Source organism: Pseudorasbora parva, chromosome 21 (genome assembly GCF_024679245.1).
Source record: "Pseudorasbora parva isolate DD20220531a chromosome 21, ASM2467924v1, whole genome shotgun sequence".
In the NCBI taxonomy this organism is placed as follows: domain Eukaryota; kingdom Metazoa; phylum Chordata; class Actinopteri; order Cypriniformes; family Gobionidae; genus Pseudorasbora; species Pseudorasbora parva.
In genome coordinates this window covers 21,487,988-21,511,766 of record NC_090192.1, presented here as the reverse complement: position 1 = coordinate 21,511,766, position 23,779 = coordinate 21,487,988, and the positions used below count along the sequence as shown (strand labels likewise).

The 23,779-nt window shown below is 40.4% G+C and overlaps 1 protein-coding gene across 1 annotated transcript; it reads left to right on the top strand.

The window, feature by feature from the left end:
• The first annotated feature begins 12,799 nt into the window (after nucleotides 1-12,799).
• On the top strand, nucleotides 12,800-18,450 carry LOC137055704 (uncharacterized). The gene is made up of 5 exons (XM_067429584.1): nucleotides 12,800-13,067; nucleotides 15,932-16,081; nucleotides 16,305-16,526; nucleotides 17,175-17,321; nucleotides 18,395-18,450. The coding sequence occupies exons 1-5, from the start codon at nucleotides 12,800-12,802 to the stop codon at nucleotides 18,448-18,450; spliced, it is 843 nt and encodes a 280-aa protein (XP_067285685.1).
• Nucleotides 18,451-23,779: the final 5,329 nt, after the last annotated feature.

Sequence of the window (23,779 nt, the reverse complement as noted above, 5' to 3'; positions counted from 1 at the left end):
TGAAGCCAATCAGTGTATGAGGATGATTAGGAGGCCATGATGGACAGGGGCCAATGGGCAAATCACAATTCAAAATGTACAAAAAAAATATACGAACAGAAACCACACGTACTCAAAAACAACTTACTATGGCCTTATAATCATGTTAGGAAGTTATATTTCATCCTAACATTATTATAATTACATTGATCAAAGTAAATTGCATTAATAGTTTTATATAATCCATATATCAAATTATATAATGAAATTATTCAATAATACAATTTAATTTAATCTTAGATGCATTTGATTATCAACAGTTAAAGAGTAAGAAAAGCTGAGCTATAGCTTCAGCTGCGAGGTTTCTCTGAATAACGCAGATATACGCATATGTACAGCTGGCTAATGAGAGCTCTGTAATATGGGTATTTGTAAAAAAGTGTTTCTTGTGAGAATAGCTCGAGGATCTGTGCAAGAGCACATCTGCAAACAGCGGCAACGCTTTGACACGTTTGACGAGAGTGCTGAAAGGCTGTAAGGAAAGCGTGTTTGGAAAGTTCTTATATGGAAACGATTTGGGCGTGCTTTATGCAGAAGACTAACCTTGTTTATGTGACCACTCATTTAGAAGACTCCAAATTCACTAACATCAGAACCATAGACTTTTACAAAATATGGATGTAGTGTCCTGTCCATCTTGGCAGCGCATTTTGACAATGGACAATTTGACAAGGACGTGTATGGGCGGAGCTGAGGTGATAACTACCAGACAGCAGACAAACGGCTATCCACCTGTCACTCGAAGTGGTCATGCCCTTGATTATGCAGAATTTTAAGGCTTTATATAATTTAACCGAAAGAGTTACACAAAATTGAACCCCCCTTACAGTTGTCATGAAGGGCAAAATTAGCTGTATAGACCAACACCACAATTTGTGTCAGGCTGTATTTTCTACTGTAAAGTTGGGCATTTTAACTTGGGGCTCAATGAGATTTTGCTCCATTCTGGAGCCTGTCTCAAGCGGCCAGTCGATGAATTGCAGTTTAAGTCACTTCCGTATTGACTTTAAGAGAAACTAGGGGAGAGTGATGCTTGAACAGAACGAGGGTAAGAACGTATTCATGTGCGTACGAACGTTTGTTGAATCAGGCGAAGATTTATTTATTTTTTGGTGAGAGGTTCTCCGTACAAATACAAAAGAATCCACGCAATTAGTGACTTAGACCCAATGACTATAAAACAGAACTATACAGAACATAACCGTTACAGTAATAGACTGCTGGAGAATTTATCATTCAGCCATCTTGCATTATTAGTTTTGTTGTTGTTGTTGCCTCCAGGGAACTGACATGCAAAACGAGGTCTTAAGATGAATTTTCTGCCATGCCTTATCTGATGAATTTCCATTCGGTGATGTGGTTTGCCATTCCACTTTCAAATATAAAAGTAAAGTCATAAATTATGTGTCAGAGTTACATACAAGCAGGTGTCAGATCCGACTTTAATTCCCTTGCTTCATCTGTCAAAGAAACAATTCACTTAAAGATGTACCACAGTCGCTACACATAGCCCCCTTGACAAACTTAACCCACATTTGGGGCTCCTGTAGGATGTCTGGATCTGCTCAGACTGTACTGTTTTGAGGGCATCACTGCCATGGGAAACCTGGGGGCAAGCAACCCACAGGGCGGAAGAGCAAGTCCCTCCACGAAGCCATCGGCTGATGGATGGCAGAGTCATTACAGTTCAATTAGGCTTTATTTGAATCTTTCACCAGCACAACCACAGCTATCATTACACAGTCAATTGCACAGATGATGGCAGTAATATGAAATAAGTGCCAATGAAGGAGACAAGCCCAGTGTGTGCTGGTCCCCTGGAAGTGCCTCTAAGTGCCTGGAAGTGCCTCTACCTATTATTTGTATTATTTTTTATCCATCTGTGTTTGATGGCGTTCGCAAAACAGCTGTTGTTTAATGTGTGTCTAGTACTCTGTGCCACATGCAAATAAAAAAATGGAGACCAGAGACATTTGATGCATTTCAGTATGAATAAATCTAAAAAGAGATCGCACATCCACATGGAATGGGTCTTTAAAAATGTGTTCTGCAAAATAAGGGTACTTTTGCATTGGGAATTATTCCAGATATATTGTGGATTCTTGCTGAAAAAATCTATCATAGAAAGTTAAGAATTTTATACATAATGCACACTACAATTCAAAATTTGGGGTCAGTAAGATTTGTGTAGGGTTTTTGAAAGAGGTCTATTATCTTATCTCTTATCCAAATACAGTAAAACTATTACTTTATATTTACATTTTTATATGTGAGTTATTACAATTTCTAACTGTTTTATATTTTAATGCATAAAAGTAATTCATTCCACTGATGCAAAGCTGAATTTTCAGCAGCCATTACAGTGATCCTTAGAAATTAATACTATTGTAATGTACTAACTTTTCATATTATTTTTAATGTTGAAAATAATGTGGAACAGATTTATCTAGGGTAAATTCAGGGTGATATGGACACTTTTTGCCATTGAGATTACCTGAATTCACTCTATCCAAGGGTGCCGGAACCATTGTGTGTGGGTGGGACAAGACCCACCCACTTTTTACGACCAATGATATTGGACCCATTCACTTTTATTGTTTAAAATTCAGCACGTTTGATTACTTTCCCCTAACGATAAACAATTATTATACAAACATGTTAGACGCTTTATTTTAACTTTTTTAACATTTTCTTCATTTTAATTGAAAATAAATTATCTGATCTGATATGTGATGGAAAAAGGGAGTAGGCAGAGTAGTTCGGCAAAAGGCGAATTCGAACCTCAGGTCAATTTGCGTTAAAACTTTACGTCATGCATCTTACTCCTCAACTACTGCCGTTCTACAGGATTATGTGATTTTCGTAATTTTGTCGGGCTCAACCAGATGTTTAGTAAACAACAGAGTTTATTTATGTAGTGTATAAATGTCCTTAAAGTTGATGTGTTAGAAGCAGGAAAAATGGGCAAGTGTAAGGATTTCAGTAAATTTGACAAGGGATTGTGATGGCTAAAGTCTAGACAGTCAGAGCAAAACTGCATCTCTTGTGGGGTGTTTCTGGTCTGTAGTGGTCAGTATCTATCATAAGTGGTCCAAGGAAGGGACAGTGGTGAACTGGTGTCAGGGTCATGGGCGGTCAAGGATCATTGATGCAGGGGAGCAAAGGTCTGATAAAACAGATGAGCTACAGAAGGCTTTAGTTAATGCTGGTTCTGAATGAGAGGTGTCAGAATACACAGTGCATTGCAGTTTGTTGTGCATAGCCACGGATCGATCATTGTGCCCACTGCTGAACACTGTCCACTGTCGAAAGCGCCAGAACTGGACCATGGAGCAATGAAAGGTGGTGACCTGGTCTGACAAATCACGTTTTCTTTTTCATCACGTGGATGGCCAGGCGCATGTGTGTTGCTTACCTGGAGAACACATGGCACCAGGATGCACTATGGGAAGAAGGCAAGCTGGCAGAGGCAGTGTGATGCTTTGGGCAGTGTTCTGTTTGGAAACCTTGGGTCCTTCCATCCATGTGGATGATATTTTATGCGTACCAGCTACCTAAGCATTGCTGCAAACCATGTACAAGGAAACGGTATTCCCTGGTGTCTGTGGCCTCTTTCAGCAGGATAATGTGCCCTGCCACAAAGCAAAAAATGGTTCAGGAATGGTTTGAGGACCACGATGACGAGTTTGAGGTGTTGACTTGGCTTCCAATTTCACCAGATCTCAATCCAATCGAGCATCTGTGGGATATGCTGAAAAAGCAAGTCAGATCCATGGAGGCCCCACCTTACATCTTATAGGACGTAAAAGATCTGCTGCTAACATCTTGGTGCCAAACACCACATCACACCTTCAGGGGTCTAGTGGAATCCATAGCTGTTTTGGCAGCAAAAGGGGTTAGAAGGTGGTGTCATAGTGTTACGCTTGATCAGTATGTGCATATATTAGGGCTGTCAATCTATTAAAATATGTAATCGCAATTAATCACATGATTGTTATGAGTTAACTCGCGATTAATCACAATTTAATTGCACATTTCATTTTTTTCAATTGTAAATGTATCTTAAATTAAGTTTTTAATACTCTAATCAACATGAGTATGGACATATGCATGCTTTACCAGAACCACATCATACCTGGAGGAGGTCCATATTTCACGAGTAGGAATATAATGTGGCCCCTTTAAGAGATGCGCATTCCCTGTTGAACTGCTGGTATTGTGTGTGTGTGTGTGTGTGTGTGTGTGTGTGTGTGTGTGTGTGTGTGTGTGTGTGTGTGTGTGTGTGTGTGTGTGTGTGTGTGTGTGTGTGTGTGTGTGTGTGTGTGTGTGTGTGTGTGTGTGTGTGTGTGTGTGCGTGTGTGCGTGTGTGCGTGTGAGCCTGTTTATGTGGTTTATGAGAACACAAATTTGTATAACTACATGGGTATTACACTGGTATTACACTATAAATGTGGTTTATGAGGACATATCAAATGTCCCCATAATTCAAATGGCCTTAAAAACATACTAAATGATGTTTTTTTGAGAAAGTAAAAATGCAGAATGTTTCCTGTGATGGGTAGGTTTAGGGGCAGGGGCAGTGTCAGGGGATAGAAAATACGGTTTGTACAGTATAAAATCCATTACGCCTATGGAGAGTCCTTGTAAACCACATAGACCAACGTGTGTGTGTGTGTGTGTGTGTGTGTGTGTGTGTGTGTGTGTGTGTGTGTGTGTGTGTGTGTGTGTGTGTGTGTGTGTGTGTGTGTGTGTGTGTGTGTGTGTGTGTGTGTGTGTGTGTGTGTGTGTGTGTGTGTGTGTGTGTGTGTGTGTGTGTGTGTGTGTGTGTACTTGTCTACCTATCTAACAGGGGACCTTGACGTCGTTACACACTCGCCAACAGGGGACCTCTGAGCCAAGAGGGGACATTTTTCAAGTCCCCTGTTGGTCATGCTTTAAATCATGTGAAAATGAAGTAAAAAACTAAAAGAAACCTCTGTTGATCTTTTAAATGGTTGACCAAGTAGGGACCTACAGGTGTGTGTGTTTAAATCATGTTAAAATCAAGAAAAAACACTCTGGTGAATTTTTAAAAATTTTGACCAAGAGGGGACCTAAGAGTATGTGAGTGTTTAAGGCCATGCTCAGCAGCTCCCCTGTAGGCTGAAGCAGGAACTGTAATAGCCCTTAAACACACGTCGTTCACAAACACACACACACACACACACACACACACACACACACACACACACACACACACACACACACACACACACACACACACACTCCTCTATTGTTTGAATGGCCTGCTGTCCTCTGACTCTAGAGCTGCTGTTTAACAGGCTGCTTACTAAAGGAACAAACATTATATAGATTATATCTCTTTACTAAATACCCGCACTAGTTTCAAACTTTGCATTACATTAAAATTAAATACTACAGGATCCAAGAAAAAACGATAAAAAAATCTAAACAACCAGGATGTAATTAGAAATTCATCTGCCATCAAAATGTGTGTGTCTTCAGTTTCTACAAATAAATATTGTGAATACCATCCATCATGGCCGTGGACAGACCGTAAAACTTTATTAAATTATTAAGGGATCTCATTCAATGCTTCATTCATTTTTTGTTTCTGTGTATATATATATACACATATATATATACAGTCTTGTTCAAAATAATAGCAGTACAATGTGACTAACCAGAATAATCAAGGTTTTTAGTATATTTTTTATTGCTACGTGGCAAACAAGTTACCAGTAGGTTCAGTAGATTCTCAGAAAACAAATGAGACCCAGCATTCATGATATGCACGCTCTTAAGGCTGTGCAATTGGGCAATTAGTTGAATTAGTTGAAAGGGGTGTGTTCAAAAAAATAGCAGTGTGGCATTCAATCACTGAGGTCATCAATTTTGTGAAGAAACAGGTGTGAATCAGGTGGCCCCTATTTAAGGATGAAGCCAACACTTGTTGAACATGCATTTGAAAGCTGAGGAAAATGGGTCGTTCAAGACATTGTTCAGAAGAACAGCGTACTTTGATTAAAAAGTTGATTAGAGAGGGGAAAACCTATAAAGAGATGCAAAAAAATATAGGCTGTTCAGCTAAAATGATCTCCAATGCCTTAAAATGGAGAGCAAAACCAGAGAGACGTGGAAGAAAACGGAAGAAAACCATCAAAATGGATAGAAGAATAACCAGAATGGCAAAGGCTCAGCCAATGATCACCTCCAGGATGATCAAAGACAGTACTGTGTAAGTACTGTGACAGTTAGAAGACGTCTGTGTGAAGCTAATCTATTTTCAAGAATCCCCCGCAAAGTCCCCCTGTTAAAAAAAGGCATGTGCAGAAGAGGTTACAATTTGCCAAAGAACACATCAACTGGCCTAAAGAGAAATGGAGGAACATTTTGTGGACTGATGAGAGTAAAATTGTTCTTTTTGGGTCCAAGGGCAACAGGCAGTTTGTGAGACGACCCCCAAACTCTGAATTCAAGCCACAGTACACAGTGAAGACAGTGAAGCATGGAGGTGCAAGCATCATGATATGGGCATGTTTCTCCTACTATGGTGTTGGGCCTATTTATCGCATACCAGGGATCATGGATCAGTTTGCATATGTTAAAATACTTGAAGAGGTCATGTTGCCCTATGCTGAAGAGGACATGCCCTTGAAACGGTTGTTTCAACAAGACAATGACCCAAAACACACTAGTAAACGGGACCTTAATCCAATTGAGAACTTGTGGGGTGATATCAAAAATGCTGTTTCTGAAGCAAAACCAAGAAATGTGAATGAATTGTGGAATGTTGTTAAAGAATCATGGAGTGGAATAACAGCTGAGAGGTGCCACAAGTTGGTTGACTCCATGCCACACAGATGTCAAGCAGTTTTTAAAAACTGTGGTCATACAACTAAATATTAGTTCTACTGAACCTACTGGTAACTTGTTTGCCACGTAGCAAAAAAACATATACTAAAAACCTTGATTATTCTGGTTAGTCACATTGTACTGCTATTATTTTGAACAAGACTGTATGAGTGAGGCCTGAATCCGATCTGAGGATATCGTAACTCATGCGTTTTTTTACTGCTTACACGTTCACATGTCATATCCGATCTGTGCCACTTAAGAGGAAAAAATTGGAATTGGGTCACTTGAGCCATGCAGTGCAAATGGAATCTAAGATCTAGTATGAGCCGTATGAGAATAATGGACACTTTGTTTCAGTTATGTTTCATAAGTGTGCTACATCAAGTGTCAGAGGTGGTGAGAAGTTTTGTCAAATGTAGCAGCCTCTGTGTTTACGATACAGTAACGTTTCATTAGTTTGAATATAGATATTTATATATCGTCGCTGTCTGATGAAAACCACGTATGTCCATTTTGATGATTTTTCGACGGATTGAATGTCCAGGTTCATTTCCGTATACAGTATGCTTCACATATCTAAATGACCAATGGAAAGTTGTGAAATCATGTCATCTGATTTTCACGTATATCCATTTGGTGTCAAAGCTGTCAATCACACCCTGTGAAAGCATCTCGCCGGTCTCCTGAAGTTTCATCGGACCTCAGCACTGGACTGCCGAATAACTATGATAGGGCTGTTATTGAGGCGATTACGAGGGTCAACAATGAGGAGGAAGGTTTGTAGGAAAATAGAATTGAGTCAGCCAAACGATTAAGTCTACATTGTATTCATTACTGAAATGTAGGGCTGCTCCGATGACGATCGGCCGGTCGTTAATGCACATCTCGTCAGTAAAGCCGGTTCTCTAATCAGCGGTAAATTCCCTCAGGTGCGTGATTTCACATAGAGCAGCTGTTACTACAAAGTCCCGTTGTTAACTTAGAAGATGTGCAAATAAACGCTGAAAATGAAGTGGATTTGTTCGTGATCGGAGGAGCCCTACTGAAATGTTAACTAGTTTTTCTCTCTGTCATTCTTGGATTCACTTAAAAGTGACGATTCTCAGACAGCTGCAAATGAGGTTAGGTAGGCTACTTTAGGCTTAAATGATTTTCTTGGCCATTCTAATTAATTATCGGAAGAACGCGTATCGACCACCGTTACTGTAAAATATGCACGCATGTCCATTTAAACTCAATTTTGGTCAAATGTGGATTATATCATTACACTGGCAAGAATATGGTTACATGTAAAGATCCCGTACGAAGTATGGCAACGCTACATTCAACTGCTTTTGAAATACAATGTTTTTTTCACTTCCTGAAAAGAAACCGTTTTGGACATATATACGTGAATTTCATCGGGCAGCAATGATATACTGCTTTCACCTAACTTCACTTAATGTTGTTTTTCATTTGTATTATATTTTAAAAGAAAGGGGATGTAATATTCATGTAAACTGAATATTTACGACACTATGTTACAGCACGACAACAGGTTGCTGTGGATGATGGGCTTGGCACCAGTTGTATGTAACAAGTGAATACGGCTGCACATTGTCGGTAAAAGATCCCAGTTTGTTTGGTACTCGTTGTACGTCTCCTCATTTAAAATTGCACGCCCCGTGCAACACATACAAAACAAAACATAAGACACGGACATACGGCAGCACTCGCATGCATTGAACATAGTTTACAAAGAGAGACCGCTTTGCCTGTTTTTCTTTTATTATCGCTGTTGTAGTGCATCACTGAGAAGCCAGCCAGTAGGCTATCCATCGACAGAAACATACATAAAGCATTATTTTCAAGTAACAAGACGGAAAGCGTGACAGGCTCATCAAACCATGACTGGTGGAGTGACAGGCGCGAATAACGCTGACGGAACGCATGACAGGCTCATCTAACCGTGACTGGTGGAGTGACAGGCGCGAATAACGCTGACGGAACGCATGACAGGCTCATCTAACCATGACTGGTGGAGTGACAGGCGCGAATAACGCTGACGGAACGCATGACAGGCTCATCTAACCGTGACTGGTGGAGTGACAGGCGCGAATAACGCTGACGGAACGCATGACAGGCTCATCTAACCATGACTGGTGGAGTGACAGGCGCGAATAACGCTGACGGAACGCATGACAGGCTCATCTAACCGTGACTGGTGGAGTGACAGGCGCGAATAACGCTGACGGAACGCATGACAGGCTCATCTAACCGTGACTGGTGGAGTGACAGGCGCGAATAACGCTGACGGAACGCATGACAGGCTCATCTAACCATGACTGGTGGAGTGACAGGCGTAAATAATGCTGACAGGTCGCGAGGCAGCTGCTACTGGCGGTGACCGGTCGAATGTCAGGCACGTAAAGCAGTGACAGATTTAGTGCCAGGCACGTAAAACAGTGACAGGTTGAGTGTCAGGCATCATTGGCAGCTGCCCCTGCCACAGTTTAGCTCTTAGTTCAAAAGTGCTCATATTTGGAGAAATACTGACATATCATGTTTGCAAAATATTTTGTCATACAGAATACCATTTCTATTCATTTCTCACTGAATTATTCGATATAAAAGAGTTAAAATGGTTAAAACATGCACTTAGCTCTCTATGGGTCTCCTGTTAATGATATGCATCAGATATCAGTCATCAGGCGTTCATTCGTCCTCTGATCTGTCAATCTTATGATATTGCTAGACATCGCCCTTCGCATGGCGCGCTCCTCCTGTGTGAACATTTCCTTATTCTGGCTCTGTGAAGAACGAGTCTATTCTACATTTCTACACGTGAACTAAGAAGCTAATAAACACACGATAACTATGGAATAAGGTTTTTGTGTGATTTGTCATGTGATTTCTAGGGCTGTTTCGAATGCCATTTTTTGAGCTTCGAAGCTTAGGTGGCAATCAATATCGAATATTCGAAGCTTCGGTGGGTGGGGCTAAATATATAATAATAGTGTCGGTTTGCATTTGTATCATCTTTCACGACTTCACGTTTCACTCTTCGGCATCGTAAATGTGTTGCGGCAGACCCAGTGGAGTGCAGTGTTGCATTTGGTGCAATATGATCAGGTGGCACACATTCTTTAAATATTAATAAACATTTAATAATCTTTTAAATAGAACAGTTTCCGGTACGCATTACACGGGCAGGTTTATGCTCCGAAAACGGACAGTGCACAAGTGATACAAAACACAAAGTCTGTTGAGAGCAAGAACTTTAATAAGGTATTAATAACGAACCTTTCTTTAAAACAAATGAATCCCAAAACAGAAATTAAATTAGTAACACACAGTGATTTCAATGAACTGTAATAAATAAAGAACACGGTAGCATGCTTATAAACAGTTGAATAAGAATAAATGAATTGTTTTTAAAATGACACAAAATGTAATATCTATTACAATTAGTTTTATTCTATATAAGGGATTTATTTTGTCTTATTCTGACTTTTTGTTAATTTAAATCTTTAAAATGCGCGATGCTTTTATTGAAAGCGATATAGAATGTTGCGGTGTTTTTTTTTATTTATTATTATTATTTCAAGCATGAGTGAGAGAATGAGTCCGCGACGGAAGTCACGTGTTGAAAAAAAAAAAAAAACGAATTTTCGAATCTCAAAACTGAAAATTGAATGCCACCTCACCGAACGAATATTCGAATATCCGATTATTCTAGTACAGCCCTAGTGATTTCGGCTATTTTATATCAATAATGGATGTTTACATTATGACTGCTAACAGGTGTAGCGATTAGCTCCATATAAATATCCTTATAAATAATTATAACATGTTTTACCATCACCATTTGAATGAAAATCCCATTAAATCGTGACAGGAAACTAATAAAAACACTCGATGGTGGTCTAAAGTGAGATAAAGAATGAAGGTGTAATTTTAATATTTTAAATTGTGTTATGTAACTTGATGCTAACGCTCTGATACACCTGTTGGAACAGAGCTTTGTCTATTTATGTTACAATAATTCACAGAATGTGCTTTTAGTTTAGTTTTTAGTTTTAGAAAGACAAGCTAATGTGGAGTACTAAATGAAATACTGTTGTTGATGGGTAATTTAGGCAGGCATACATGTTATAATGGGTTTGAATAATGGCTGTTAAAAAAACAAAAGATTCATAAGGATAATGAGGATTACGTCTCATACATTTAAAAGTTTGAAACGGTCGGCGAGTTAGCACATTGTAGGATTAATTGAGCTGTTCTCCTCACCAGACATTAGACAAAAGACTGCAAACATGTCTTCAGGCCAACAAACTTATTTGATAAAAAAAACAATCCAGACATGGTCTTAGCATAAAATTCATAGTTTTGGACATGACATAGCCTCCGATTTTAAATAAAGCATGACCACACCGGTGCCTTCAATTTAGTTGTAGTTATTTAGTTATTTTATTTTTTTTATTTTTATGTTTTAGCCCATATATCTCTATATTAATAACTGTCTGAGTAATTCTGAGTATTCAGCTGTAAACTCCCAAGTGTTGACTTTCTAAATATATTGGTTATGTGTATATTCAGAATACCTTACGAGCAGCTGTCTTTATACTATGAGTATGTCTAAAAGCTCCATTTGCCAGATCGGGAGATGGCAGGTAAGGGGTTAAAGAGAACTATAAAGAACTATTTCCGTCCACACCAGTGGACAATATCGTTCTGTTCATTCTGCTTGTCTGCCACTTTAAATGCTCGAGGTCGTAATGGATTCTGATTGTCAATGTTTTTTTCACCTGGAAAAAAATAGTTCTGCAAGTGATTCCAAAGATTAGCTCTGCCTTTATCGTTATAGAGAGATGGTGTGAACTCTGCTGTTCATCAATGTTGAGAGAGATTTTTAGAACTTTATCGTTACTATTTGTAGTTGTCGTGTGAAAGAGATTTCTTTAACGGGCAAATCGGTTCAGTGTGTCAGATGTTGATTTAATAATCGCTTTGACGAATTCCTCAAGTTCATTCAAAGGATTCGTTTCGTATTCGTTAGAGCTGATTCAAGATTAAAACCAGTGTAACGTTACGTGAGTGAAAATAAAACGAGTCATGAAAAGAATCTGCTCAAATGAGTCATTTGCTCGTGAATCGGACTACAGTAAACTTGTTTGTTTTGGTGTTCACGCAGCTCGCGAGGAGGACTGGACAACTTGCAAGGCAATTTATTGATTTACGCGATGTTTTTATCATCCCATTTAATTCAGCCTTCACAATTCGGCCTTTAAAAAAATCTAGTAGATTAATGTTTTGTGTTTTTGTTTGTGTGTTAAATATGGTGGCGCTGGAGGGAGAGTCTGCATCGCAAACACTGACTGGAAAACTGGTAACGTTAAATATATTGTTACCCACCTCTAAGGTGATTGAAATCCAGTCAGTAAATGTAATCTGAGTATAGGAAATTGTGTTAAATTATTTATTTTTCATTAATAATACTATATAGATGATCATTAGTGAGTCAGCAACAACATAAACCTGCTACTGTCAATCAATCCGTTTCTATGGCAACCATGGAGCGTCATGTATGATTGCATCATAGACAGCACTTGCGTCACAGACGGCATTAACTATAAAGCACTCCACTTGCAGTTTCTTCAGCACAGCAATAATCCGAGCGATTTTGAGCTACACATCTGACTACCGATATCTTACAGCAATAACCTACCGATACTAACTTTAAACAACTTTACAAGCACCACCATTTTATACAGAGTCTACATTCAGCGTGTGCATACCCACAGAATATAGACTCGCACTGTACAGCCACACACAGTGTGCTGTGCATCATACATACAGTTTTGTACATCGGATCTGATATTACGCGTTTCCTTTCGATTTGATTTGATCAGCCTACAAAATAATGGCTTCAAACTCAAATGGCACAGATGTCCCTCTGGAGGTTTACGTGAACGGCGAGCTGTTCTGCATTGACAGTGTCTTGGTCCCGGATGAGGAGAATATGCAGGTGGACTTTATGGTCACCGACAGAATCTACGAGCTTCTCGGGTGCTCACCGGGCGACATATTAAGCGCAGAGCTGCAGGTGGACACAGATGATTGCATGTCAGTCAGTCACGCCGCTTTAGAGGGCGAGGATCTGCAGATCGACATAACCTGTAACCCGACAGGTGAATGCTCAATATGCACCACTCACATCTTTTCCATATAACTTGCTGTAATCATTACGGTGGTCACAACTTTTTTTAATGAAATCATTATTTCTGCTTAAATGAATACATGATGTTAGCAAACTGCATGATTTGTATTGTGTACATTTCTGACATATGGACATTAATTGGGCCCGGTTTACACCTGGTATTAAGATGCAATCTGGTCATTCGTCATACGAGGGAGACACATTCTCGTTTACAACATGTTTAAATCCGTCTCTTTTGTCCACTTTCAACCACTTCTGTCCTGATTTCTTTGAGGGGAGGGTCTGTGGGCGGGTTTTGGATGAAATATGCTCACACAATTTACATATGAAACCAACCAGATAAAACCAAAGAACATTCGCAGAGCAGCTGCTTTTATTTTCTGCTCTGACAGCCGCGACGAATTGTGCTTGGTATGTTTTTTCATCTTCAAACCAAGCTTGGGTCTCCACTCTAAGTTTAAATCCACTCAAAAAGTTTGAATGTGAATGTCAACCTGGGTTCGGGATGTAACTTAGTTATGTGTTTAAAATACAACATTTACATTTTAAATGGGTGGTAATCAAATTAGTTAATGTCACATCCAATATTTTCTTTAGATTGCTACAGTGATTGCTCGTCAACGGCAATTAATGTAAAAAGCAATTGGGGATTCTCAGACTGACAGTCTGCAAAAGCATCCTAAGATACAGTTCTGCTCATACTTTTTCATACTCAAGTTTCATACGCCTTGCAGAATATGCAACATTTAATTAATTCGTTTCATTTTAATATTAACAAAATAAGAGGCAACTAGGATCATAAAAATTGCATGTTACTTTTATTTAGGACTGTCCTGAATAAGACAATTCATATAATAGATGCTTACTTATACTCAACAAGACAAAATTAGTGAATTTATAAAAATAAAACGATCTCAGAATGTATATTTATGTCTGTTTATCTCAGAATTCTTACTTTATAACATGCAATATAAAGATAAAAAGTCACAATTACCTTTTTTTATTGTTACAGGTCCTCAGGTACAGAGCATATTGTAATAAAGTTCATTATTTTCCATAATGTAATGATAAAATTAAACTTTCATATATTTTTGATTCATTGCACACCAACTGAAATATTTCAGGTCTTTTATTGTTTTAATACTGATGATTGTGGCATACAGCTCATGAAAACCCCAAATCCCCCCCCCCCCCAAAAAAAAAAAAATCTTTAAAAAAAATATTTCATCCGACCAATAAAAGAAAAGTGCTTTTAATACAAAAAAAAGTCAACCTTAAAATAATTACGTTCAGTTATGAACTCAATACTTGGTCGGGAATCCTTTTGCAGAAATGACTGCTTCAATGCGGCGTGGCATGGAGGCGATCAGCCTGTGGCACTGCTGAGGTGTTATGGAGGCCCAGGATGCTTCGATAGCGGCCTTAAGCTCATCCAGAGTGTTGGGTCTTGCGTCTCTCAACTTTCTCTTCACAATATCCCACAGATTCTCTATGGGGTTCAGGTCAGGAGAGTTGGCAGGCCAATTGAGCACAGTAATACCATGGTCAGTAAACCATTTACCAGTGGTTTTGGCACTGTGAGCAGGTGCCAGGTCGTGCTGAAAAACCAAATCTTCATCTCCATAAAGCTTTTCAGCACATGGAAGCATGAAGTGCTCCAAAATCTCCTGATAGCTAGCTGCATTGACCCTGCCCTTGATAAAACACAGTGGACCAACACCAGCAGCTGATATAGCACCCCAGACCATCACTGACTGTGGGTACTTGACACTGGACTTCAGGCATTTTGGCATTTCCTTCTCCCCAGTCTTCCTCCAGACTCAAAAAATTACTTTGGATCACTGAGCAACAGTCCAGTGCTGCTTCTCTGTAGCCCAAAAGTGGCTTGACCTGGGGAATGCAGCACGGTGGCTCTGGATGTTTCTACTCCAGACTCAGTCCACTGCTTCCGCAGGTCCACCGCAGGTCTGGAATCGGTCCTTCTCCACAATCTTCCTCAGGGTCCGGTTACCTCTTCTTGTTGTGCAGCGTTTTTGCCACACTTTTTCCTTCCCACAGACTACCCACTGAGGTGCCTTGATAAACACTCTGGAAACAGCCTATTCGTTCAGAAATGTCTTTCTGTGTCTTACCCTCTCGCTTGAGGGTGTCAATGATGGCCTTCTGGACAGCAGTCGGGTCGGCAGTCTTACCCATGATTGCGGTTTTGAGTAATGAACCAGGCTGGAAGTTTTTAAAAGCCTCAGGAATCTTTTGCAGGTGTTTAGAGTTAATTAGTTGATTCAGATGATTAGGTTAATAGCTCGTTTAGAGAACCTTTTCATGATATGCTAATTTTTTGAGATTTTTGGGTTTTCATGAGCTGTATGCCAAAATCATCAGTATTAAAACAATAAAAGACCTGAAATATTTCAGTTGGCGTGCAATGAATCTAAATTATATGAAAGTTTAATTTTTATCATTACATTATGGAAAATAATGAACTTTATCACAATATGCACATTTTTTGAGAACGACCTGTATATTCTGTGGCATGATGTGAACATTTATCTTATGTTGTTTAAAGATCTTTTTTTTTCATTGAGTACTGCCCTCAGAAACTAATAACGATGTTTCCCAGAAGACAAAATGAGTACATTTACCCTGTTTATCTAATTCAATGGATTTTAGTGAAATACACGTTAAAAGTGTCCTTCCCAACCCCGATGTCAACAGAGCATTTGAGATGCAACATTACAATGAGAAGCAAACAGAAATGTCTTTCCAGTCAGACTAATTATTCATGTCTAATCTGTGGTTTGAGATGTTTCTAATAACACATTATTTGTTTTTCAGAAACTACTCCAGAGTGGATGGCGAGGAAAATTAGTGGATTCTTCAGAACACTTTTTTGGATGAATCCGGCTCCTGAACCTGAAGCAAATATGGTTACTGTCCGCTGGCCAGCAGAAGTGCCAGAGAACAAAAAGTACAGCCCTAAAAGAGGTGAATGTCAACAGAGCATTTGAGATGCAACATTACAATGGCCACGTACAAACTGTAAAGTTTCAGGAGTGACGTCACTCCCGTAAATTACTGAACTGTGTGTGTGCAGAACGAATAAGATGCAAACAGAAATGTATTTCAAGTTGGACTAATTATTCATTTTTGATCTGTGGTTAGTGATGTTTCTAATAAAATATTTGTTTTCTTCTTCTTTTTGCTAAAGTGATTAAGAAAATGAGTGCTTGCTTACAAAAGTATTTTCCGATCGATCCGGCGGAGCCTTTGTGTGATCCCGTGACGGAACCTGAATTGGATTCGGTCGAACCCAAGGAATCGTGTGTCCCAGATGCAAACGTTCCTGACACTGAACCTGTGTCTGCAGAAGATCAGAAGGTGGACGTCAGTGATGGCATGAATGCCTCTCCTGAAATGAACGGCCCAGAAGGTGAATGTCAACAGAGCATTTTAGAGTCAACATTACAATGTCCACGCACACACTGAAGTTTTTAAAATACATTTAAATGCAGGAGTGAGTCCCCAAAATGATCTTTCCATGTGTATACGGACCACAACTTACCCCTGAAACTTCAGAGCGCACTCTCGCTGTGTTTCCATGTCCAAGCAGTTTTTATTTCATTTTATTTAAGCTTGGCTCATACAGCGGTCGAGTTTGTGCCATTATTAATGTCTTCTGGTGTGGGTTGCAGTATTTAATTTATTTGTTTTTTTTATGAGCTTTTCTGCTGATTTGCTTGCAAGATCTGCCAACACGAATAAGTCCAGGCTCATACTACTTTACCTGTGATTTCTTGCACTGCACATACAGACGAGATAAATCTCTGGTCTTATCATCTGTCATCTCTTAGATCTCTCATTGTACATCATTAACAACTAGTTGTTCAGTTCTGTTCCGTACACACTGAGTATAGTTTTTGTAAATGTGGTCGTCACTGCTGTAAATTACTGAACTGTGTGTGTGCAGAACGATTGAGATGCAAACAGAAATTTCTTTCAAGTTGGACTAGTTATACATTTTTGACCTGCAGTTAGTGATGTTTCTAATAACATATTATTTGTTTTCTTCTTTTTTCAGAAAGTACTAAAGACAAGAAAATAAGTGCTTTCTTTAAAAAGTATTTCCCGTTGGATCCGCCTGACACTGAACCTGTGTCTGCAGAAGATCGGAAGGTGGACGTCAGTGATGGCATGAATGCCTCTCCTGAAGTGAACGGCCCAGAAGGTGAATGTCAGGCCATCCTTAAAAATATTCTTGTTTGCCGTAACCCGACCGACCCTGTCAATTTAGGGCCGACTCAATTTTTTTTTTTTTTTTCCTTTTAGTCCGACCGACTTGCCGGTTGTAAATTGGCTTTAAGACCGACCAATTTCTTTTTTTACTTTTCAAACAACTAATACAACAGTAATAAAATAATATGAATTATATTTTAGTAAGTATTATAAATGTATAAATTGCCTGGGCCATACAAACGAAGGCTACGTTCTTTCGTTTATAGAAAAACCCGTGACGTCATCTATGTTTACACTATGGTTAACGGATGTCACACTATGGACTGCACGTGCGTTCGTTTCGGCTCGGCTCATACTCTCATTCACTGTAACGTTAGACTGTTAAAGCCTATGGTTAAAGCCCTGTCGGAGATTTCGCCGTGTGACAGGAGTCAGGACCATGGACACGTTACACACACCGGGCAAGTGCACTGCAGAAGGGAGGGCTTAGTTTGAGCCCCTGCCCTTTTTTTAAATGAATAAAAAGTGCCGCTCGCAACATTTATCATTACTATATTGTGGCGAATAAAACTGATTTTGAATTATAATTAATATAACAACGTGTACAAAACAGTAACAAATGGCGGAAAAGCCGTTTATCTTGTCTCTGTCAGTCTGAAATGTCGTTGTCATAACGCGTTGCTATGGGTAGCGTGTGTTCTGCTCGACCCCAGCGCGTGGTGCGAGCGGCGGCACTGGTTGTAACTTGAAAAATAATGCTTTATGTATGGTTCTGTCGATGGATACACGTGCACTACAACAGCGATAATAAAAGAAAACGTGGGCAAAACGGTCTATATTTGTAAACTGTGTTGCCGTATGACCAGTGCTGCCGTATGACCAGTCATTTTCGCCATCTGTTATGTATTAAGCACTGTTACATTAATACATAGTAATGGGTGGAGTTATATGATGTCATGGAAATGACGAGAGGGCTCGAGAAAATGTATGAGTGCAATGTGAGCATTAAAACGAGATGCAAGTTATCTTTCCGTTCCTGACTTGATGTGTCTGACTCTTCTTTAGTGTCCTCTGTCTTTATAAAAAGGAAGATACGACAAAGTGGCGACGAGGATGTTTGAAAGAACCTCGTGTTTGAATTGCCGAATATAAGAGTAAAGTGCAGGAAACAGTTGAGCGCGACGCGAGCGCGGTAATTCGAAAAGACGTGATGGCCGGCGTCATAGGAAATATTGGACAATTCGACGAAAATATTGAACAGTGGAGTTCATACACGGAGCGATTTGAATATTTCCTGCAGGCTAACGCAATTGAAAATGAGAAGAAAGTGCCTACGTTCCTCAGTGTGATGGGTGCAAAGACTTTCACTTTGCTACGCAGTCTCGTACAGCCTAGGAAACCAGGTGATAAAACTTATGCTGAGATTGTGGAGGTGTTGACAGCCCATTTTTCACCTAAACCGCTGGTGATAGCGGAAAGATTTCGGTTTCACAAGAGAAATCAGGAAGAGGGAGAAACTGTTACTATGTTTGTGGCTGCACTGAAGAAACTTTCAGAAAACTGTGAATTCGGCGATGTTTTGAATGATACCATCAGGGACAGGCTCGTTTGTGGATTAAAAAGCGAAGCCATTCAAAAAAGGCTGTTAAGTGAAAGTAATCTCACATTGCAGAGAGCCACTGAAATAAGTGTAAGCATGGAACTTGCTGCTAAAGAAGCACAGCACTTCAGTAATGCAGATAAAGTCCTTAAAGTGTCAGCTGATAGAAGCACATTCCAGAATTTCCCTGGCCAAGCACCTAAAAATGCAACATGTTTTAGATGTGGCAAAGTCAGACATCTGGCATCGGAGTGTTGGAGTAAAGAGTTGGTGTGCCGTAGTTGTGGAAAAAAAGGCCACATAGAACGCGCTTGCAGAGGAAAACAAAAGTCTGCAAAACAAAAATTCAACAAAACGCCTGGCACATCAAAGAATAAGAAGAATGTGTATACAATGCAGTCAAATTGTAAGTACACAGATGACACTGATTCCTCCTCAGAGGAAATTCCAGTAAAAATTCTAGCCATGGAAGGAGACTCCAAAGGCTATTGGGTGACACCTGTCATTGAGGGAGAGCCGGTGCGTATGGAAATAGACACTGGCGCTGCTGTGTCTATTGTATCAGATGATGTGTACCACAAAACCCTCAAACATGTTTGCTTAAAGTCCTCCAATATAGTGTTGAGAACGTATACGGGGGAGCCTGTGACTATAAGAGGGGTAATTGATGTGGAAGTGGAACTAAATGGTCAGTCAGCAACGCTGCCACTGTATGTGGTAAAAGGGAACTACCCAGCTTTACTTGGACGAGAATGGCTGGAAACAATGAAACTGGACTGGCCGATGGTGCGGATGGTGTCAAAGGGAAACACTGAGCTGAAGGACATTCTAGAAAAATATGCTGATGTTTTCAGGGATGAACTGGGCACGATGAAGGACATTACAGCCAAGCTCGATATCAAGCCTGACAGTAGGGCCAAGTGTTGCAAAGCCCGTTCTGTGCCTTATGCTATCAGATCAAAAGTTGAAGCCGCTCTGGAAGATCTGGTAACCAGTGGAGTCATGATACCTGTGAGTAACAGTGAGTGGGCTACACCTATAGTACCTGTGCTTAAAAAGGATGGTTCCATTCGAATTTGTGGTGATTTTAAAATCACAGTAAATCCGGTACTGTCAGCTGACCAGTATCCACTTCCCCTCATTGATGATCTGTTTGCTGGCTTGGCAGGGGGAAAGCGGTTCAGTAAACTTGATTTGAGTCAAGCCTACCTACAAATGAAAGTCGATGAGAACTCTAAGGAGTTATTGACAATTGTTACACACAAGGGGCTTTTCAGATACCAGCGTCTTCCTTTTGGTATCACCTCGGCCCCTTCGCTATTCCAGAGGGCCATGGACCAGGTTTTAAGTGGCCTGTCAGGGGTGCAGTGCTACTTAGATGACATCCTGGTAACAGGAAAAACTGAAGCGGAGCATTTGAGTAATCTGGATGGTACACTCCAGCGCCTAAAGGAATATGGCTTAAGAGTGAGAAAAGACAAGTGTGAGTTTTTCAAGCAGTCAGTTGAATATCTTGGTCATGTGATCGATGCTGATGGATTGCACAAGGCACCGTCAAAAGTACGAGCCATACTAGAGGCTCCAGCACCACAGAACACCACCCAGCTCCGCTCGTTCATAGGTCTCTTGAATTATTATGGACGATTCATCAGTGGTTTAGCCACACTGTTGAAACCACTACACCAACTTCTGTGTAGCAACCAGTCATGGGAATGGACACAACAATGTGAGACCACTTTTCAAGAAGCTAAGAAAGCTCTGGTGAAGTCCGGGGTGCTAACCCATTTTAATCCTAAACTCCCTCTGCAATTAGCCTGTGATGCGTCGCCTTATGGGGTGGGAGCTGTGATTTCCCACATCATGCCTTCAGGAGAAGAAAGGCCAATAGCTTTTGCTTCACGCACACTGAACAAAGCCGAAAGCAAGTATGCACAAATTGAGCGAGAAGCTTTGGGAATCATTTTTGGTGTTCGTAAATTTCACCAGTATTTGTATGGCAGGCAGTTTATACTGCTAACGGATCACAGACCTTTAACCACCATCCTTGGACCACACACGGGTATTCCCTCTCTGGCAGCAAGTCGAATGCAGAGATGGGCTCTGCTGTTATCAGCACACACCTATGAAATAAGATATAGGAAGGCAGAGCAACACGGAAACGCAGATGGTCTGTCAAGACTACCATTACCCGTGACATGTCCCGAGCGCAAGCAGAAAGACATTTTCTACTTTGAGCAAGTCACAATGGCCCCGGTGACATCCACACAGGTGAGAAGAGGCACACGGAACGATCCAATTCTGTCTGTAGTCATGGAGATGGTAAAAGGTGGACATGTGCCTAAGGACACCACTAACTTGAAGCCGTACCTGTCCAGAAAGCATGAACTGTCAGTTCAGTCGGGGTGTCTTCTCTGGGGACAAAGAGTCATCATTCCCCCATCGTTGAGGAAACCGGTCCTCCAGCAGCTCCATGTGGGCCATTGTGGTATTGTGCGAATGAAGGAGATCGCTCGGAGTTATTTTTGGTGGCCAGGTCTTGAAGTGGACATTGAAGGAAAAGCAAAGTCATGTCCATCCTGCCAGCAAGTGAGAAATGAACCGCAACTGGCCCCATTGCACCCGTGGGATTGGCCAGAATTCCCTTGGCAGCGTGTACATGTGGATTTTGCGGGTCCAGTTGAAGGAAAGATGTTGTTAATAGCGGTGGATGCTCACAGCAAGTGGCCTGAAGTTGCTGTTATGCACTCAACAACTGCAGAGAAAACAGTGGTGAAACTGGGAGAAATGTTTAGCCGGTTCGACTACCCTGAACAGCTCATCAGTGACAATGGGCCACAGTTTACATCACAAGAATTTGCTGTGTTTTTACAACGGTGTGGGGTACAACACATTAAATCAGCTCCGTACCATCCAGCCACAAATGGTCTCGCAGAGAGGATGGTTCAAACCATCAAACACACCTTAAAGACATCACAAGGACAAGGGAGCCTTCAGCATCGCCTGAATGATTTCCTGTTGTCATACCGAAACACCAGCCATGGGACAACAAAGGTTTCTCCAGCTTCTCTGATGTTGAAGCGCCCGCTTCGCTCTGGATTTGACTTACTGAGACCTTCTACGGTCAAGGAGGTGGTAACTCATCAGCAACAGAAGCAAGTTCAAAGGAGAGACAAGAGGGCTAAAAGCAGACTGTTCCATCCAGGACAAAATGTTATGGCCCGAAACTATACTGCAGGACCAAAGTGGGTACCAGCGACAGTGATAGCTCAAACAGGACCAGTGTCATATACTGTACTAACTGCTGACAAGCTTACCTGGAGAAGACACTTGGATCAGCTGTTGTTGGGATTTGCTACTGGGGCAGAGTCGGCAACTGGATGTTCAGACTCTACAGTGATTCCAGAAGTGACTGTGAACACACCACTTCCAACCGGAAAAAGCCCTGCAACACCCGAGGCTGAAAACATTCCACTGATGGAAAATTTGGAAAAACAATCAGAACCAGGATCCAAAATATCTGTTTCAGAGCCCATGTTAAACACAGAACGCCGTTATCCCACTAGGGAAAGACGCCCACCGAAAAGGCTTGATTTATAGAAAAGAGAGAGAAAGGAAAAAAAAAAAAAAACAAGGAAATGTGACAGAGAAATTTGACAGTTCAAGTTCTTTATTTCAGTTTAGTTCAGCAATTGACTTATGATGTCCAAGTAAATTTCCGTTCCTGAAAAGGAAAAAAAAAGGGAAAAAAAAGAAAAGAGGACATTCTGTTTTGGGGGGGAAGGAGTGTTATGTATTAAGCACTGTTACATTAATACATAGTAATGGGTGGAGTTATATGATGTCATGGAAATGACGAGAGGGCTCGAGAAAATGTATGAGTGCAATGTGAGCATTAAAACGAGATGCAAGTTATCTTTCCGTTCCTGACTTGATGTGTCTGACTCTTCTTTAGTGTCCTCTGTCTTTATAAAAAGGAAGATACGACACCATCATCACTCAGTATATTCGCCAGAAGACGCGAATGAGAACCCTCTGCAGTGAGAGAAGATCTGTCTCTGTGCGCAGCGCGCGCACGTCTCGCAGCGCGCAAATATTGAGTTCTTTCAAGTCTTGCGTTTGAACGGATAAACTCACACAAAAAGTATGTCAACATGTCGATCTTGATGAGTATCCATCAGACAGTCTATATCCCTTAAGAGAACTTTATACAGTTGAGAAAGACGATGCATATCTCTGTATTAGGTCTTAAAGGGGCAGTAGCCTTTACTGCTGTCTGTCAAACAAAAGATAAGGACTCACTCACTGCTCTTGATTGAATAGCTGGTTATAGCTACTTAATTAATTGAATTCATAAAAACAACTTTTTGCTTTTTAATATTCAAATGCACTAGTCTATATCACCAGATGCGTTGGTCTGGCAAGAAGTGCAAGCCACTTCAGAGACACAGATAGTTGCGTGTTCTGAGTTAACACAATCGAGCATAAAAATAAGAAACATATCACGGGAAAATACTAAAACGGGAAGACAGCGGGAAAATAGCTAAAATACATGAGAAACCCGGAAAAAAAGGGGGGGGTTTTTTGTGGTCTATATAGCCTGCAATTAGCCTACACGCCCGAAGGCATGGCTTGAAGACCCAGTCAGTGATGTCACGATATGCCAATTTGTTTAAATTCATACCTATGTAATCACCATCACCAAAAATGTACATTTTTTTTGTATGAAAATTTGAAAAAAAAAAATATAGACCTACCTACCGACCCTTTTTTTTAAAAATTTTACTGTTACTGCAAACCAAAATATTTTTAAGGATGGCCTCAACAGAGCATTTGAGATGCAATATTACAAT

Coding starts and splice junctions, on each gene's coding strand:
- LOC137055704 (XM_067429584.1), top strand. CDS start 12,800: ATGGCTTCAAACTCAAATGGCACAGATGTCCCTCTGGAGGTTTACGTG. Junction 13,068..15,931: donor CATAACCTGTAACCCGACAG/GTGAATGCTCAA, acceptor TTTGTTTTTCAG/AAACTACTCCAGAGTGGATG. Junction 16,082..16,304: donor AAAGTACAGCCCTAAAAGAG/GTGAATGTCAAC, acceptor TTTTTGCTAAAG/TGATTAAGAAAATGAGTGCT.